Below are 20,633 nucleotides of genomic sequence, written 5' to 3'. Positions count from 1 at the left end.
ACAAAACAATGTCGGAGATTAAAGCAATTGAGAACGAGAAAAATGTTTAATGTTCTTTAGTTATGTCGAAATACTGTAAGTTAAAAAGGTGCAAAATAAATTTCTCCTGTATTAGATTTTAATATAAATACTATTTTTAGTTTGGAATTATCTTCTATACCAAAATAAGCCACAATCCTTCAGTATTCACTATTCAGATTCAGGTAGATACATTTTACTCCCAAAATCATAATATAAAAGGACAAAGGACTGGTCATAAAATTGATATCGGTAAATCCGTATCTGCTGGTTCACACATTGTGTTACAAGTTAGTAAAAGCAATTCAAGAATTCTTGAAAATTGACTTAACTCTGTTGCCAAATCTATCCGCTAAAAAAAATTTTCTAATAATTTTGATTTTTCGGTAGAAAAAAAAATCGGCAGATTAATTTGAAAATTAAGAATTTTGATTGTTCGGTAGAAAAAAAGACTTAACTAGATCGGTAGATTTGACAGGTATTCGGTAGATCTACCGAAAAATCGGTAGCTGTGGCATCACTGTATTTGAGGTAAGTCTGCCCCCCCCCCTATTATGAATTTCTAGGTCCGCGCCTGGGCACAGTATGGATTAGGTCAAGGGTCTATTTGTGCTATAGTGCCATTGGAGAAATATATGTAGAATAAAAGCGATTTGATCTTATATCTTTTATTTTCTTTAAAGCATTTTTGGTAAAAAATAAATTAAAAATTGTAAACAACAACATCTAATAATCAAAATTCAACTTCCTAGGTGTTATAAATTGTTTTAGAATCTCGTCTGTGACCTCTGCTCTTCTTTTTTGATGTTCTTGAACTAGAGGTGTTAACGTGTCAATAAGTATTTTCTTTAGTTCTCCCGTCAACATCGCTCCACTGGAATAATCTTTTCTAATTTGTTCTAGCCTTTCATCATCTTCTATAAAGAACCTTAAATATTGATATGAAATGTCGACATCACAGTTCCCTCCAAGTTTCCGATGTTCTTCGATAGTGGCTTGACCACCCGAGAAGGCATATTTGTTTATCTTATTTTTAACTTGCTTCGGTGTGTCACTGCAATATATAGTGCTGTTAGCGTCAGAAGCTGACATTTTTGTTTGTGCTCCTTGCAAAGCAGGGAAAAACTTTGATAATATTAATGCTGGTTTTGGATATCCTAGTTTTGGGGCTACGTCTCTCATCATTCTGAAATACGGATCTTGATCTATAGCACAGGGTATAAAGCACTGGATTTTCTTGTTGCCGAAAATATCTGGAAAAGTGCTCGAGAGACATGGCGTGGCTTGAACGGCTGGAAATGCAATTTTTCCAATTATTGTGCTGTCATCAAAACCAAAAATACCTTTAACTTGGTTGAAGGTAACATGTTTTTGTATGTCCACTAAATTTCTATAGAACTGCGGTCGTTGTCTAAAAATAAAACAAGTTTAATTAGGAAACAATAGTCCAGTCGGGTTAGACGAATAACAGGTCTAACCTTGCATTAGGAGCTGCCCCAAATTTTATTTTTCCAATCTTTAGGGGGTCAATAGTAGTGTAAATTTAAAATCTCGACTGAATTCCGCCGTTGCGTTAGCCGCCATCTTGATTTTAAACGAGAACCGTTTTTGCTCAATATCTCCGTCATTTTTAACTTTTCGACAAAAAGTATAACAACCAAAATTGTTGAAAATGTGATTTTCTATCATTTCTATTGTTACAATTTTTTCGTGCCGTCGATATTTTCCGAGTTATGACGGAAAATAATGACAGTTAGAGCATAATTATTGAATTATCTCATGTATTATTAGTTTTACAACAAAAATGTTCCTATACAAAAATAAAGAGAATTAAATTCTACACAATTTTAATCTCTTTCATTTTTTTTGCTAAAGTTAATATTTAAGGTAGTACGTATGCGATAATGGCGCGAGCGTAAGACCTGATTGATTTTATAGCAATGGTTTTTGTTCAATATCTACGCCATTTTCAACTAAAATTGTTCCAAATATGGTTTCCTACAATTTTTTCATACGGTTGATAGTTTCCGAGTTAAGTGGAAAAATAGTAAAAAGTGGTGGGAGGTTGCATTAGCCGCCATATTGATTTTAAAGGAGAACCGTTGTTGCTTAATATCTCCGCCATTTTCAATTTTTGGACAAAAACTGTAGGACCTAAAATTGTTGGAAACGCAATTTCCTACAATTTCTTTTCCACAATGTTTTTATGCGATCAATATCCTCCGAGTTAAGGGGGGAAATAGTGGAAGCGGAGGGGAAACATAATTATTGAGTTGTCTCATTTATTATTAACTTTACGACATAATTGTACATAAACAAAAATAAAGAGAATTATATTTTATACAATTTTTGAAACTTCCAATGAAACACCAACCAAACTAAGTACATAAAAGACATAAATAATAACTTATACGAGTATGCATTAAGTTCACTTAATTTTATTAACTAGCGGGTTTTATTGGTTGAATTTGGCTGTCGATAATTAAGTTTTATGTCGGCTAATATATTTTAATATTCAACAATTTTTTAATTTTGGACCCTGTTGAGGGGAATTTTCCCATTCCCCCCCTCCCAGACAGGCCACTGGTTCTCTCGAAAAAATCGTAATAAATAATACGTCTTACACTTTTTGTCGAAAAGTTAAAAATGGCGGAGATATTGAACAAAAACTATTGGTATAAAATCAATCAGGTCTTACGCTCGCGCCTTTACCTCATACGTACTACCTTAAATATTGATTTTATCGAAAAAAATTAAAGAGATCAAAATTGTACAAAATTTAATTGTCTTCATTTTTGTATAGGTTCAAATTTGTTGTAAAACTAATAATAAACGAGATAATTTAATAAATCAATAATTATGCTCTAACTGTCACTATTTTACCCCATAATTCGGAAAATATCGACCGCACGAAAAAAATTATTATAAACAAAGTTATAGAAAATCGCAGTTTCAACAATTTCAGTTTCTACACTTTTTGTCGAAAAGTTGAAAATGACGGAGATATTGAGCAAAAACGGTTCTCATTTAAAATAAAGATGGCGGCTGACGCAACGGTCAAATTCAGTCGAGATTTTAAATTTATACTACTATTGACAACCCCTAATGAATAGAAAAATAAAATTATACGAAGCTTACTAAAAGATTTTTAAATTGAAAACTTACTGGTACATCCCCATGTATACGCCTCCAAGACTTCTACAATTTGCAAGTCATATGGATGCTGCAGTAAAGACGATAGGGAAGGAATTCTAAACCTTGCAATTCAAATCCCCCGTCTGCAGCTGGCTAGGAACTGAAAGATGCACCATAGTTACTCTACTGAGTAATAAGAAAATAAAATAAAAATGTGTGTACCATTTTTATATATTCGGCTGCAATACGAAGGAAAAACAATCTTACTTTTTAATTAGAACAAGGAGTGCAGCCAGTCCCTTTAACTGCAGTTTTCTGCTCTTATTGGAGCGTCATCAGAAGGAACGTAGGCACTGTTCTCCTTAATCCAATCAAATCGCATCGAAATGTTTTCCCAAATATTGCAGCCAAAATGATGGTAATGGGTGGCTAGCGCCATCTGGCCGTAAAAATACGAAGCAAGTTTTCAATCCTAATAGCAAATAATTAATATTGAAAAATATCAAAAATTACTAAAAGATTTTTAAATTGAAAACTTACTATCGTCTTTACTGCAGCATCCATATGACTTGCAAATTGTAGAAGTCTTGGAGGCGTATACATGGGGATGTACCAGTAAGTTTTCAATTTAAAAATCTTTTAGTAATTTTTGATATTTTTCAATATTAATTATTTGCTATTAGGATTGAAAACTTGCTTCGTATTTTTACGGCCAGATGGCGCTAGCCACCCATTACCATCATTTTGGCTGCAATATTTGGGAAAACATTTCGATGCGATTTGATTGGATTAAGGAGAACAGTGCCTACGTTCCTTCTGATGACGCTCCAATAAGAGCAGAAAACTGCAGTTAAAGGGACTGGCTGCACTCCTTGTTCTAATTAAAAAGTAAGATTGTTTTTCCTTCGTATTGCAGCCGAATATATAAAAATGGTACACACATTTTTATTTTAGAAAAATAAAATTTGGGGCAGCTCGTAATGCAAGGTCAAATGCTATCCCGACTGGGCTACAAGTAATAATATACAATGTGTCATTAACAAATTTAATTAACGAAGGTTTGAGCATGTTTTGTGAATTTATATATCCGTTTTTGTATAATTCAGACCATCTCACCTCACTTCACCTCACCTACTTTAAACATCAAGTTCTCTCCTTTAATAAAATTTGGTTTCAACATCTTCTTTGGTGCCATGCCTAGTGTTCAAATGTTGTCTATCCCTGTGAATGTCATTAAACCTTTCTGCTGCACAGAAAAGTTGCTCTACACCAGTCTGATTCAACCTCTTATATTTCACAACCATGAGAGCATTTCCAACCCATCCATCTCTTACCTTCTCCTTTTTTCTGGATAATTAGACAAGGAATATGGTATTTACTGACTCTAGTTACATGCCAAAAGTAGCTAAATGTTCTCGCTTTGATATTTAGAAGCTCCCTAGCTTTATCTAACTATTTATTGCTGGTGTATGCAGTCCAAGAAAATTTCAGCATTATCTGATAGCACTACATCTCAAATGTCTTCACTTTATTAATTGAGTTAACCACCTTTAGCATCCAAGAGATAGTCAGACATGACACATATACACAACTTTACCATCCACTAATTCACTAATTGTTACTATAATTTACTAATCTCCGTTTCAAACATTAGAATCAGTATGGTTGTATATTGCAAGCGAGCTTGCCATTCTGTGAATTATCATAAATAAATCCTCCTTTAGTATTTCACAGCAGTTAACAGCGATAATCCTATAAAAGTACCTGCCTAATACTACCATTCACAGCCGTTGTCGTTGAGAACGGCAACATTGTCAAGAAAATTCTCATTTAGTTTGTATTGGCCCTATCCTCCGTACACTGAATCTAATGTCTGACATGCGGTATAGTTGTTACTGATTAGTAACACCACATTTCTTTACTAAACAGATATACCTACCCAATATAGTCAAAATCTGAGAAAATAAAAGTTTTTTCTGGATCAAATCCTATAGCAATTATATCTTTAGCATTTTCATAAGCTAATCGATTTGCTTCGTCTATAGTAAGATTCTTCCATAAAGACTTTTCATCGTCCGTAAGCTGAACTACTAAAGGAACATTAAAAACTTCTTGCAACCATTTACAGATCTAAAAATATACAATGCATACACAAAAAATTCATAAATTTATACATATTATGTATCATCAACTTCATGCAAAAACTAGGTAAATTATTTTTTCATAGTTTCTAGTAATCAATAAAAAGGATTTAAGAGCGTAGGCGCAAAATTCCGGACCGATGATATTTATATGCATTTATTTTTTTCGATTACTGAGAAAACTAATAAATATTTTTGAAAAATTTAAACACAGAATGAAAGATTACATTATTGCTGAGGGTCGAAAATCCCAGAAAACTTCTAAGGGACTTTCGGCTCTATGTAATAATGTAATCTTTCATTTTGTGTTTCAATTTTTCAAAAATACTTATTAGTTTTCTCAGGATTCGAAAAAAATGGATGCATTTAAAAAGCATTTTGTCCATTTGACTTATCAAATGATATACAAAGAACATTTTCATTTTTCATAGCTAAATGGGTTCTTTCTAGTTCTTACAACAAGTTGAAGATAGACACACATGGTAAAATTCTTATCTACCTGAAATGGAATTAAATGTCCTACATGCATCGATGAGGATGAAGGACCTCTTCCAGTATAAAGGTAAAAAGGTTTTCCAGCTTCATAATTTGTTAAGATTAAATGCATATCTCGATGCGAAAAAAATATACCTCTTCTCAAGAGATGGTGCATCTTCTTTCCAGTTATTCTTTCAAATCTATCTAACAGTTCCTGATCTATTTTCGAGCACCCAAATCTTTCTAAACAGGAAATAAAACAAAAAATTATATTATATTATATACAATTATATTATGTCAAATAAAAATAAAATTAAGAACAACTTAGACAAAAAATTCCATTTCAGAACCATTTTAAGTAACAAAGAGCGTTGAACAGGGATGTTGCCTATCCCCTACATTAGTTAACACCTATATTCAGAGGCATTACAGAAATGGAGACAAAAATGTTCAGGTATGGAAATAAAAATCGGCAAGAGCTATCTGTCGACATTTTTCTTCGCTGATGATCAAGTAATATGTTGAAAATGCTTAAATGCTGAAAAAAGTTAAAGATGAATACAAACAAGAACGAATGAAAATGAATGTAAGCAAAACAGAATACTCAGGGGAAAATACGAAGATCCAGAGCTGCAATGAGACAATGGGAAGAATATAAATATTTACGCAGTATTATGTCTGACAAAGGTTCATCTCAGTATGATGTCCAACGCAGAGTTTAACAGGGACAAAAGAATATATGCTTTCTGAACTCTTTACTTTGGTCCAATCGAATTTCCATTACTTAATACAAAATTGACAACCTACAAGGAATTGTGGAACCAATATTGTTATAAGGAATTTCTGTTTAGACAGTGACTCTCAGGTGATTTCTAACAAAATAAATCAATGTATGACAAATGCAGGCCAGAAGGCAATTGTATGTTTCTAACTACTGTTTTAGAGAAAGAAATAAGCCTAACAAGACCAGGGGGTCTTACTATTAAATAGCTGAAAGTATAGATATAGAATATTGTAAGTGTTAAAATGGTTTTAAGGCCATCGGTACATAATTCGCAAATATTTTACGGCTATCCCTACTTTTTCTGTCTTTACACAGCAAATTACGTGTAGTAAAATTCACATGTAGTAAAATGTTATTCTACTTGACAATGTCATCATCATCATTAACTTTAAAGAGATGGCTTTTGAATGTTCTTGGGCAACTGTTATTTGTACAATTGCAAATTATTAATTCAGTAAATAAATGTGATAATTTTTCACTAACTATGTACTACATGAGTGTAATAATTTATATGTACAACAAAAACTAATACTCAACCAATAAAAGAGGAAAAGTGTTATAGTGATTTTTTAATAAAATATTGTTACTATGGAACGCTTACAATTTTGAACATCTTTAACAACAAAAAACTTGGATCACAGAATATATCTTGATGTATTCTCTGCTTGGATCTTCCATAAATAATAAACAATAAATAACTTTTTATTAAGTTCACGTCTTAAATCAATTATTTATCAAATACACTATCAAATACACAATATTATTTAATCAACAACTCAAAATATTCCTGATGCCATGTCAAATATTTAAAACTGTCAGTATCTTGTCATCATATTCTATTTGACTCAGTGTGTTGTATGACAAAGATAGCGAATATTCGATTTGGAAATTATCACCACGGACATGGTGTCCATTTTTTTCGAATCCTGAAAAAACTAATAAATATTTTTAAAAAATTTAAACACAGAATGAAAGACCAAATTATTATCGAGGGCCGAAAGTCTCTTAGAATAAATAAAAAGTTTCTTTTGAATGAGATATTTGAAATTAAAAATCACACTACATTTTCTCTTAGTTTTTCACCCCTGTAACTTATTAAAATAAACATTATAGAAGTTTTCAGGGAGTTTCGGCCCTCGGTAAGAACTTAATCTTTCATTCTGCGTTTAAATTTTTCAAAAATACTTATTAGTTTTCTCAGGATTCGCAATCCCCTTAATCCTGCAATGTTAAATCTGCAGTGCTTAGCGAAAACGCTGTATCTGCAAAAATCTGAAAAAATTAAATTTTTACTTCTTTCTAACCCAATTGTGCATATCTATATTATTTGCTTACTAAAAATGGCGTAAGTTAAGCCAAAACACATTAAACACACCGCATCTTATGCCGTATCCTGTGTAAATGTATATGAATACTTCGAACAAAAATCAATTTTACTCATATGTGATGTCTCTGTAGATACAGCGTTTTGGCTAAGCACGGCAGAAATATAAATAGTATATTTATATACTAAGAAAACATTTTATTATAAAAAATGTAAAATTTGTTTGTAATAGGTAAGTTTATTTAAAAAATCCCTAAAAAGGGCTAATACATACTAATACACACATGCTTAAAACATACTAATAGTCTCCCGTTTTATTCCCAGATAGCTCAGGCGGTAGCATGTCTGACTTCTACGAAGGTAGACAGAGGTTCTAAACCCAGCTCCGGCGAGAACATGTAGACATTTTTAAATATCTATAGGCCCCAGGTTGACCCAGCCTGAATAAAAATGAGTACCTTGGGTAAAACCAGGGGTAATAATAGGCGGTTGAAGCATAGCACCGGCCCTGTTACCTTTCTTGTATACCGTAGGCCCTAGATATAGCAGACTACCCTGTTATAATCCCCCCAAAATTTAAAACATCCTATCTTTTAAACAACACTATGTACATAGGCGTAACCAGGGGGGTTTTGGGGGTTATAACCCCCCCCCATTGGGATGTACTTTAAGCTCTATATGCTTAACACCATAGCCCTCAGAGACCTTCCAGTAGTTGTATCTGCGGCTCACGGGTGAGACGCTAGTCTATGGTAAAAATCGATGTGGCTCATATATGAGTCGCTTGGTAGCGAACGGGTTAAAATACATGAAAATATGTATAAACAATGCATGAAAGAATGTAGGCATGTTCAACTTACTTATTAATTTATCATAATCAACTCCAGTGTCCTTAGTACTTGTTACTGTCCATGGATCCACCACATCATCATCCTGTTCAGTTGCATTAACTTTTAATGCTTCAATATTATTTGTTATATCTCCAGACATTTTCTTGTTAAGTTAATTTTCCTAAAAATAAATTGAATACTATATTGAACATGTCTTTGGCATAAATGTATGTGCTATAAATCAGGTATAATGTATATGCTTTATAAAAATCATCAAGGGAATACTGTAATTTAAGATAATAATTGTTAGATATCACAAGCAAGCATATGGTTATAGAGAAAAGTGTGATAGAAAGATACTTACACTACGTCAAAAATAGTTGTATATGCAGATAAATAAATAATAATCACTTAAGTACGAAGGAATTATTGCATTTATATTTTTAATACTGTATTATAAAATTTCATCAGAAAAGTGTTACTAACCTAACCTATTACAAGAACTGTCAGATTTAAAAAGGAAAAAAATGATCATTTTCCTGGCGTCTACGACAGAGTAGGTAAGACAGCCACTGTCATATATTTTTGGATTGTTGAATTTTGAATTTTCAGTTCATAATTTACACAACACATATTCATATACCTGCTAATTAATTTAATATATTTGGTGCATTTTCAGTGTATCATTTCGGTGTATTATAAATTATGAAATTATTTTTTGTTTCAAATCACTGTGTCTAGGTACACGCTAACGTGTACGCAAATAAAAAGTTAGGTACACGCTAAACGTCATCAAATCAGTGACGTCACTATTTAGCGTGCACTCTGACTTGACTGGGTTTATTTGGTACACGCTAATTTGAGCTGCGTGTATGCTGTGGTTAAAAGTCTGGTATGGTGAGTGTCAGAGTGTGGTTAGAATTTGTCTAATCACTAATCACATTCTGTTTACCCTTTAATATTGATTAATAGTAATGAGTTTTCTCAGGCCCGTGCGCAGGGGGGGTTTTGGGGGTTCTAACCCCCCCATCGAGAATTTTTCCACATAATTTTCCACTAGCAATAGTCCTTATTCTACGAAAGTCAAACCGACTTGATAATAAATACTTTGTTGTCAATTTTTGTTTCGACATTCTCAACTTTCTCGATCTTGTGCACGTTTTTTTTTTAATTTTTCCGCCTTTTTTACCTCCTATTATCAGTGTGATTGTGAATGCAACCATCGATAGTATCGATTATGGAGACCAGAAGGAGTGGAAACGCAAAGCATCGTTTGTGGGCTAACTGATGTTTAAATTTAGTTAATAAAAATATAATATGTAAATTAACTACAGACCGACAGTCTGACTTTTATAAAATTAATGTTAATTTTTGTGAAATATTTTGTCTCAAAAAATGCATTGTTTCGACAGAAAAACTTTCAAGATCCTCCGATTATCACTACCATTTTCAGGTTAAAATGTTAAAATAAAAACCAATAATAGGTAGATAATACACAAATTTTATTTACACCGAACGAAATAACATACAAACGAATATAATCCATGAACGTTATAAATAACATAAAGACAAATCATTATAAAAAAAGTCTATTAACTTCGTTAAGTTCCCTTTTGAATTTTTTAACGGAACGATAACTCGATATAAATCCCGGTACGAAGAAAGTTCTTTTAGTGTAAGCTTTCTTGGCACTCATATTTAAAATAGTGTACACAAATTTCAAGGTCGTCCTATCTCGATTCCTCTCCTCTGTGTAGGTCTCTATAGTATCGATACAACTGACTCGAACTGACTAGTCAGGGCCCAGGGCCCTGATTCTAAATCAAATTTCGACCAAAAACAAGTCGCTTTCAATATGGCGACTGTCGAAATTATTTGACACGGAGATGAATGAATGGCCAAAAGCGAGGTTAGGTTTAGTTTAGATGTGTTTTGTTTATTTCTTGCAAGGAAAACTAAATCAAAAGGTATTATAATATAGCTGGGTTTAATTGAAATTTGCTTGTTTTGAGGAATTAGATAGAATAGTATTAAATTAGAAATATAATAATTGAGAATGTCCACAACATGAATCATCAACTCAATGAAAGATGTGAGGTAATAATCTGGGAAAATTAGTAAAAAACAAGGAAAATTAATTACCAGCTATTTTATTGCTGGACATGCTGAAATCAAATCTTAAGATTTCCTATATTAGTAATATAGCTGTGCAAAGTCCACAGAAAGTGTGCTATTTTGTTTATAAACAAATTAGCGCTCCGAAATCTTTTTTTTTATTATTGCTCTATAACTCCGAAAATTTTAACTTTAAACCAAAACACTCACATAAAAACTGACAGTAATTTAATTCTGCACATTGATAATTTATTCCAATTTCCTTCGACGAAAATTTTCTTCGGAAAATTCGGGTTTTCCAAACAAAATCTTTAATTTTCAACTAAAATTTGAGGGAAGTAATTATTTATCAATAATTAAATAATTTGGTGACAGTGACATAAATCTTTTTTGTTATGAGTGTCTTGAAGATATGAAAATTTGTATGTACAAAGAGGACCGGAATTAAAAGGTATCTAATGGTTCAAAGATTAAAATCCTGTTGTTTATAACTCTGTCGCAAATGCCGGTCAAATTTGACCGGTTTTACCTGGAATCACTCCTCGCAATTCAATTTGGTTTTCTTCGAAAAGGACACAGAAGCCGTGCTCTTTTGAACAGCGTTAACTTAATTTAATTTAATCGAATATTTTCTGAGGGGTTCTATTTGTTTATAAGCCAAAAAATTGTTTCTTTATAACATTCCTGAGACCGCTCAAATGGTCCAATTTCAATCCTGTAAGGTACGTTGAATAGGTATAGTGCTTTTTTATATGAAAATCATAGTTATTCTGGTGTATCATAATCTTTCTGGTTATTATTTCGACCGAAATTTTTTAATTAACATTTTAATTATTGCTAAACTATTGGTTAGATTGTCGCCGGTCTCCTGATATACAGAGAGGGGCTAAATTATGGAATAAATTCATTTTCTCTAAAATGGACGATTTTAGAGAAAAATCCCGAAACAGGTCGATTTTTATTTTTAAATTAAATTTCTTGGCATATATTTCAAACTAGTGACGTCATCCATCCGAGCGTGATGACGTAATTATTTTTTTAAATAGGAATATGGGTTCGTGTTGTAGCTCATTTACAAAGGCGTTCAATTCTCTATTCAGTATTATAAACATTAATATCAATATTTATACAGGGAGGCCAAAAAAAATTTTGAATTAAATTAATTGACGCAAGAAGAAGAATGCATGTAATTTATTTAACTCAAAATACATTCTATTGCTGTCAGAAAATAGAAAAAAATGTTTATTTTGCAAATAAACATTGCTTTTAGCTTAAATTAAAAGTTCAAACTGCCAATAGGTAGGAGGGAGGCTGTTTGTGATTTAATTTAAGCGAAAAGAAATGTTTATTTGTGAAATAAACCTTTTTTTCTATTTTCTGACAGCAGTACAATGTATTTTGAGTTAAATAAATTACATACATTCTTCTTTTTGCGCCAATTAATTTAATTCAAAATTTTTTTTTTGGCAACCCTGTATAAATACCTAATGATATTAATGTTTATATTACTGAATAGAGAATTAAACGCCCTTTCAAATGACCTACCACACGACCCCTATTCCCATTAACAAAATTATCGATTACGTCATCACGCTCAGATGGATGACGTCACTAGTATGAAATATATGCCAAAAAATTGTAATTTAAAAATAAAAATCGACCTCTTTCGGGATTTTGCTCCAAAATCGTCCGTTTTAAAGAAATGAATTTATTCCATAATTTAGCCCCTCTGTATAATCTACTATAATAAATCTTTCATGTCTTCAATTATTTAATTATTGATAAATAATTAGGTACTTCCCTAAAATATTAATTGAAAATGGCAGATTTTTTGGGAAAACTCGGATTTTCTGAGTAAAATTTTTGTTGAAGGAAATCGGAAAAAAAAATAACTTTGTGCAGAACTAAATTACGGTGAATTTTTATTTGAGTGTTTTTGGCTCAAAGGAAAAATTATAGGAGTTACAGACCACTAATTGAAAAAAAAAGAAGATTTAGGAGTGCTAATTTGTTTATAAATAAAATAACACACTTTCTGCGGACTTGTCATACCCCATATTACTAATATATGCAATCTTAAGATTCGATTTTAGCAATAAAATAGCTGGTAAATAATTTTTCCCAAAAATGGTATTATTTCGATAATTTTCCCAGACTATCAACAAAATCCAAGAAACCGAAGCGCCAACCCAAATTCTGAGCAGCAGTCTCAACATGATAAGTTTAATATCCCCAGTTGCTGTCATGGCGGTGTCGAAATGAAATTGCGACTGTCGAAATGAATTAGAATCAGGCCCCAGGATTCTAAATCAAATTTCGACACTAAACAAGTCGCTTTCAATATGGCGACGGTTGAAATGCGATTGTGCGAGCCTTGTGGATTTTAGTTGAACTAACGAAGTGACGTCATGAAATAGCGACTATCGAAATTAATAGCGACTTTAAAAAGGGTGTTGATATTATAATTTCGACTGTCGAAATTATTTGACACGGAGATGAATGAATGGCCAAAAGCGAGGTTAGGTTTAGTTTAGATGTGTTTTGTTTATTTCTTGCAAGGAAAACTAAAGCAAAAGGTATTATAATATAGCTGGGTTTAATTGAAATTTGCTTGTTTTGAGGAATTAGATAGAATAGTATTAAATTAGAAATAATAATAATTGAGAATGTCCACAACATGAATCATCAACTCAATGAAAGATGTAAGGTAATAATCTGGGAAAATTAGTAAAAAACAAGAAAAATTAATTACCAGCTATTTTATTGCTGGACATGCTGAAATCAAATCTTAAGATTTCCTATATTAGTAATATAGCTGTTCAAAGTCCACAGAAAGTGTGCTATTTTGTTTATAAACAAATTAGCGCTCCGAAATCTTTTTTTTATTATTGCTCTATAACTCCGAAAATTTTAACTTTAAACTAAAACACTCACATAAAAATTGACAGTAATTTAATTCTGTACATTGATAATTTATTCCAATTTCCTTCGACGGAAATTTTCCTCGGAAAATTCGGGTTTTCCAAACAAAATCTTTAATTTTCAACTAAAATTTGAGGGAAGTAATTATTTATCAATAATTAAATAATTTGGTGACAGTGACATAAATCTTTTTTGTTATAAGTGTCTTGAAGATATGAAAATTTGTATGTACAAAGAGGACCGGAATTAAAAGGTATCTAATGGTTCAAAGATTAAAATCCTGTTGTTTATAACTCTGTCGCAAATGCCGGTCAAATTTGACCATTTATACCTGGAATCACTCCTCGCAATTCAATTTGTTTTTCTTCGAAAAGGACACAGAAGCCGTACCCTTTTCAACAGCGTTAACTTAATTTAATTAAATCTAATATTTTCTGAGGGGTTCTATTTGTTTATAAGCCAAAAAATTGTTTCTTTATAACATTCCTGAGACCGCTCAAATGGTCCAATTTCAATCCTGTAAGGTACGTTGAATAGGTATAGTGCTTTTTTATACGAAAATCATAGTTATTCTGGTGTATCATAATCTTTCTGGTTATTATTTCGACCGAAATTTTTTAATTAACATTTTAATTATTGCTAAACTATTGGTTAGATTGTCGCCGGTCTCCTGATATACAGAGAGGGGCTAAATTATGGAATAAATTCATTTTCTCTAAAATGGACGATTTTAGAGAAAAATCCCGAAACAGGTCGATTTTTATTTTTAAATTAAATTTCTTGGCATATATTTCAAACCAGTGACGTCATCCATCCGAGCGTGATGACGTAATCGATTATTTTTTTAAATAGGAATAGGGGTTCGCGTTGTAGCTCATTTACAAAGGCGTTCAATTCTCTATTCAGTATTATAAACATTAATATCATTATTTATACAGGGAGGCCAAAAAAATTTTTGAATTAAATTAATTGACGCATAGAAGAATGCATGCAGAAAATAGAAAAAAATGTTTATTTTGCAAATAAACATTGCTTTTAGCTTAAATTAAATGTTCAAACTGCCAATAGGTAGGAGGGAGGCTGTTTGTGATTTAATTTAAGCGAAAAGAAATGCTTATTTGTGAAATAAACCTTTTCTTCTATTTTCTGACAGCAGTACAATGTATTTTGAGTTAAATAAATTACATACATTCTTCTTTTTGCGCCAATTAATTTAATTCAAAAATTTTTTTTGCCAACCCTGTATAAATACCTAATGATAATAATGTTTATATTACTGAATAGAGAATTGAACGCCCTTTCAAATGACCTACCACACGACCCCTATTCCCATTAACAAAATTATCGAATACGTCATCACGCTCAGATGGATGACGTCACTAGTAAGAAATATATGCCAAAAAATTCTAATTTAAAAATAAAAATCGACCTCTTTCGGGATTTTGCTCCAAAATCGTCCGTTTTAAAGAAATGAATTTATTCCATAATTTAGCCCCTCTGTATAATCTACTATAATAAATCTTTCATGTCATCAATTATTTAATTATTGATAAATAATTAGGTACTTCCCTAAAATTTTAATTGAAAATTGCAGATTTTTTGGAAAAACTCGGATTTTCTGAGTAAAATTTTTGTTGAAGGAAATCGGAAAAAAAAATAACTTTGTGCAGAACTAAATTACGGTGAATTTTTATTTGAGTGTTTTTGGCTCAAAGGAAAAATTTAAGGAGTTACAGACCACTAATTTTAAAATAAAGAAGATTTAGAAGTGCTAATTTGTTTATAAATAAAATAACACACTTTCTGCGGACTTGTCATACCCCATATTACTAATAAAGTAACGCATAAATTCGTTATTTCGTAAACTGGTTACTTTAAGGAAAATTCCCGAAACACATCGATTTTTATTTTTAAATTACGGTTTTTTGGCATATATATCATACTAGTGAAGTCATCCATCTGGGTGTGATGACGTAATCGATGATTTTTTTAAATGAGAATAGGGGTCATATGATAACTCATTTAAAAGGGTATTCAATTCTCTATCCAAGAATATAAACATTAACATAATTATTTATACAGTGTGTTCAAAAAACATTTTTTAATTAAAATAAGTGAGACAAAAAGAAGAATATAATGTAATTATTTCATTCAAAATACATTTTACTACTGTCAGTAAACAGAAAAAAAATTTATTTCACAAATAAACATTGATTTTCGCTTAAACGAAATGTTCAAACTGCCAAGCGACAGGTGGGTGGCAGCTTTAGCATTGAATTTAAGCAAAAAACAATATTTATTTCTCAAATAAACATTTTTTTCCTGTTTTCTGACAACAGTAAAACGTATTTTGAATTAAATAAATTACGTACATTCTTCTTTTTGTTTCAATTATTTTAATTAAAAAAATGTTTTTTGAACACCTTGTATAAATAATTAGGTAAATGTTTATATTAGTGAATAGAGAATTGAATACCCTTTCAAATGAGCTATCACATGACCATTCTCATTTAAAAAAATCATCGATTACGTCATCGCGCCCAGATGGATGACGTCACTAGTATGATATATATGCCAAAAAATCTGAATCTAAAAATAAAAATCGACCCGTTTCAGGATTTTTCATTAATGTCGCTGGTTTACGAAATAATGAATTTATGCGTTACTTTATGGACGCACTGTATATGCAATCTTAAGATTCGATTTTAGCAATAAAATAGCTGGTAAATAATTTTTCCCAAAAATGGCATTTTTTCGATAATTTTCCCAGACTATCAACAAGTTCCAATAAACGGGAGCGCCAACCCAAATTCTGAGCAGTCTCAACATGATAAGGTTAATATCCCCAGTTGTAACTAATATCGAAATGAATAAGAATCGCTATATTCTGCGGCTGTCATGGCGGTGTCGAAATGAAATTGCGACTGTCGAAATGAATTAGAATCAGGCCCAGGTTCGAGCTGTGCGGACATTTGTTGACTGTTTGTTGACATTGATTGATTTTCGATCCTCATATTTTTTACCATGGACATTCGTCGCTTTTTGTGTAAAAAACCGCGGATTGAACACAAAAATGTAAGTATCGAATGCTGTTGATTTCAGTAGAATATCAATCACAGCAAGGATTTGCAGGTTATTGTGCTACAGTTTATATTTGATGATACCTTTTGTTTATTGATAGGACGTGGGTGAATGTAATCAAGATAAACTTCCAACGGTTCAAACTCAGGCCGGATCTGCAGAAAAAAAAGCATGCAAGCAAGAAACGGAAGCAGGATAGGTATATTTTAATTTATATAATAGGTCATTTCATATCAGAAAATCTATTTGAATTTCTAGGGCGGGCACGATTCACAACTGCAATTAGAACATTGTGAAGGTTTCGTTGATTTTTATTCGGAGCATTATCATTGATACGTTTTTTATTTCAATATGATATTGACTTTTCAGTTATATTTTTAGAAAATTGCTGATAACGAAAAAACAATTTATTTTTATGTCACACTCATTAATTGTTAAAAAACTAACTGGGGTACAAAAAACTGAAAATAATGCATATTTGTTGCTAGTATAAACTTTTCATGAATGTATCAACAACAAAACGTATCTACATCAAACCTACGAAATTTTCAAACTTTATGAACAAAATACGATTTTACTAAAGCCGGACTTTCTTATGATTTTGCAAAAATTGGATATTTATCATGTATTTACTTCCTCCGAACATCTGTTATATGTGTATTTTCGACGTACTTCTTAACAATATTATTGTCCTACTACGATGTTTTATAAAATCATGTTTGAGAAATTCCAAGAATTCTTTCAGTACATTGAAAAACCCTATATATAAAGATAATGAATTCAGTATGAACAGAGACTAATGTTTCTTGTATTCTCTTTTGCAGAGTTCTTCAGATATGGACATTGATCCTGAGGTACCGAAAAGTCCATCTTCGCCAGTTTGCTCTACGAATGATAATCTAAGTTCATACGATATAGGATTATTCGTACAAAGGTCTTCGGCTGATGGGATAAATTTAATCCCTGGATTGCAAAAGAAAATTTGGACTCCACCTGACGGCTACAGTTTTCCCGCATCGGGCCCTAGAAATTTGAAGTTCCAACGCTCTTGGCTCCTGACATACTTATGGCTGGCGTACTCGGAGAGAGAAGACGGTGCATTTTGCAAATGCTGTGTCTTATTTTGTGCTCGAGCGGGAGGGGTTGGTCGCCAAACCTTGGGCCAGTTAGTCACGAATCCATTGAGAAACTGGAAAAAAGCACTGGACACTTTCGAAAAGCACAATGCATCAGAATATCACAAGAGAAGCCTGTTGCAATGGAGCTTGAGACTGAAAATCGAAGACGAAAATGCTTTATCCATTGATTTACAACTTTCGAAACAAAAACTTGACTTTATAAATGAAAGTAAACTACACATGATTCCAATTATTGAAACAATTATTCTTTGTGGCCGGCAAGGGCTTGCTCTTCGGGGTTCCAGGGATACGGGGAGAATTTCTGAAGATGAACCGTTAATTAATGATGGAAATTTCCGAGCTCTCTTGAGATTTCGAGCAAAAAATGATGAGAAGTTGAAGAAACAACTGGTTGAATCGCCAAAGAATGCTATGTATATAAGCAACCGAGTTCAGAATGAACTAATTAACATTTGTCACGATCTGATCATGAATCACATTGTCGATCGAGTCAACGAATCGATGGGCTTTTCTTTTCTTGGAGATGACACACCGGACATTGCAGGAATAGAACAAAGTTCAATTTGCACTCGATACTTGGATAAGAGCGACGGGAAGTTTATCATTCGTGAAGATTTTTTGTGCTTCATCACTATCGCAGATTTCACTGGAAAAGGAATAGGAACTTCTTATCTCAATTTCTTGGATTCTTCCGGACTTAATTGCACATATTTTCTCGGACAGGGATATGATGGCGCGAGAGCGGTTAGCGGAGAATTCCATGGAGCCCAAGCTGTTGTCAGAGAGCGTTATCCACTCGCGCTCTACTCCCATTGTGCGGCTCACAGCTTTAATTTGGCAGTCAGCTCTGCATGCAATATAACAGCAATCAGAAATTGTTTGGGAACCCTCGAAAGCATTCATACTTTCTTCATCTATCCGAAACGCCAAAATGCTCTTCAAGATGCGATCAATGAAGATGAGACGCTACGTGAAAGTCGGTTGAAGAAATTGAAAAAATTTTGCAAAACCAGATGGGTAGAGCAACACGAGTCTGTCGCAACTTATCTGCACTTACAACCAGCAGTAATTCGCGCTCTTGATGTGATTTCGACCACCTGGAAGGATCCGACGACTTCATCTGGAGCTTTCCAACTTCTTTCAGCAATAAAAACTGCAAATTTCCAGGTAAAATTCAAGACTCACACTAGCACGTTACCAGCTCTCTATTATAAGATGTTTGTATATTCTTCATTCTTTGAATTTAATTTCCAGATCTCCATGCATATTTTGAGCTCAGTACATTCTTTGACTTTGTCTCTCAGTCGAGTACTTCAGTCCGAAAACCAGGATCTTGGCGAGGCTATCGAACTGGCTGATGCTGCGAAACAAGTTCTGCTTGAAAGAAGAGAAAACGCCGAAAAGGACTTCAGAGGAATTTTCAAAACCGTGAGCAAAATCTGCGCAAAATACGACATCGAACTGCGGAAACCAAGGCTCGCGTCAAAACAGACTCAACGCTCCAACGTACAAACTGATTCAGTTCAAGATTATTTTCGCATAACGATTTACATCCCATACATTGATTTGTTTCTGACCCATATACAAGATCGATTTTTGAATCACCGCAAAATTTTATCAAACTTTGCTTGCCTCTTCCCCAACAAAATGAAGAATTTCAATGAAGAATCCTGCGTTCAACTGTTTGAACCATACTCTTCAATTTTGCGGGATGATTCCCGTGACATCTGGGTAGACGAAGTCAAACTTTGGCGTCAACGCATCGCCGGAAAGAACGTTAAAAATTCGCTTGAAGCACTCGATGTGTGCAATGGAGATGCGTTTCCAAATGTACATCAAATGCTTCGCATTTTGGCAGTTCTGCCTGTAACGACAGCAACGAATGAACTCTCCTTTTCAACATTGCGTCGCCTCAAGACTTACCTCAGGTCAACAATGTCTGAAGATCGGCTGAACGGATTAGCTTCGCTCAATATACATCGCGATGTCGAGGTCGATCCGCAAAGAGTTTTGGAGAAGTTTTTTTCTACACCTCGCAGAGTTAATTTATTATATAATAACTGAATATCAAGTCAAGACCAAGACACAATAAAATGTCTTCATTTATAAGAAAAGTTTCTTATTATTTTTTATTAACTTCATAACCTAACATGATACACATATGTCAAACCCCCCCCCCCATAAACGAATTCTGCGCACGGGCCTGAGTTTTCTTATTTTTTATTTGTTTAGTATTTTTTTAATTAACTATGGAGTGTGGACAATTATTAAGTTCTATTAATGAGTTTAACAACATTCTAAAACAGTATGAACAATATAAGAGACAAAAATTCGTGATTAAGGGTAGCAGAAGTATTAAGATAAAATATACAGGACAATTGATTAGTGTGATAAAGCTCAGCAGATCCGCTACAGTGATATACAGTAGATAGCAATTAAAATTAGTAACAAAAATTGTAGCAAACTTTGAGCTTCGTATTATAAAATTAGTTAGAATGTTCCAGGGCGTTCGATAACATATAGTGGCAGACCAAACTTATGTTTTTTAAATGGAACACCCTATATTTTATTTTATGTTCGAAATCTTCTTAACTTCTCCATCACAAAAATATAAAGGTTTATTATGTTATACAGGGTATTCACAAAGTTATAACCAATTATCTATGA

General features: G+C 32.7%; 2 protein-coding genes across 3 annotated transcripts; one reads left to right on the top strand and one right to left on the bottom strand.

Moving 5' to 3' along the window:
* Window positions 1–670: 670 nt before the first annotated feature.
* LOC114327533 (tryptophan--tRNA ligase, cytoplasmic) lies at window positions 671–9,339 on the bottom strand. Of its 2 annotated transcripts, none has more exons than XM_028276203.2 (5): window positions 9,196–9,339; window positions 8,740–8,890; window positions 5,794–6,014; window positions 5,093–5,283; window positions 671–1,429 (listed from the first exon to the last, which is right to left on the bottom strand). In XM_028276203.2, the coding sequence occupies exons 2-5, from the start codon at window positions 8,867–8,869 to the stop codon at window positions 745–747; spliced, it is 1,227 nt and encodes a 408-aa protein (XP_028132004.1). In that variant the 5' UTR covers window positions 8,870–8,890; window positions 9,196–9,339; the 3' UTR covers window positions 671–744. The 2 variants fall into 2 exon arrangements, with proteins under 2 accessions (XP_028132004.1, XP_028132003.1); XM_028276202.2 differs by having other exon boundaries at window positions 9,074–9,239.
* An 8,317-nt stretch (window positions 9,340–17,656) lies between these two features.
* Window positions 17,657–20,139, top strand: LOC126883340 (zinc finger MYM-type protein 1-like). Its single transcript, XM_050648781.1, has 2 exons — window positions 17,657–19,133; window positions 19,221–20,139. The coding sequence occupies exons 1-2, from the start codon at window positions 17,664–17,666 to the stop codon at window positions 20,028–20,030; spliced, it is 2,280 nt and encodes a 759-aa protein (XP_050504738.1). The 5' UTR covers window positions 17,657–17,663; the 3' UTR covers window positions 20,031–20,139.
* The last annotated feature ends 494 nt before the right edge of the window (window positions 20,140–20,633 follow it).

This window comes from Diabrotica virgifera, chromosome 4 (genome assembly GCF_917563875.1).
Source record: "Diabrotica virgifera virgifera chromosome 4, PGI_DIABVI_V3a".
In the NCBI taxonomy this organism is placed as follows: domain Eukaryota; kingdom Metazoa; phylum Arthropoda; class Insecta; order Coleoptera; family Chrysomelidae; genus Diabrotica; species Diabrotica virgifera.
Note: the sequence above shows the minus strand (reverse complement) of the source record. Positions and strands in the feature narration are given on the sequence as shown.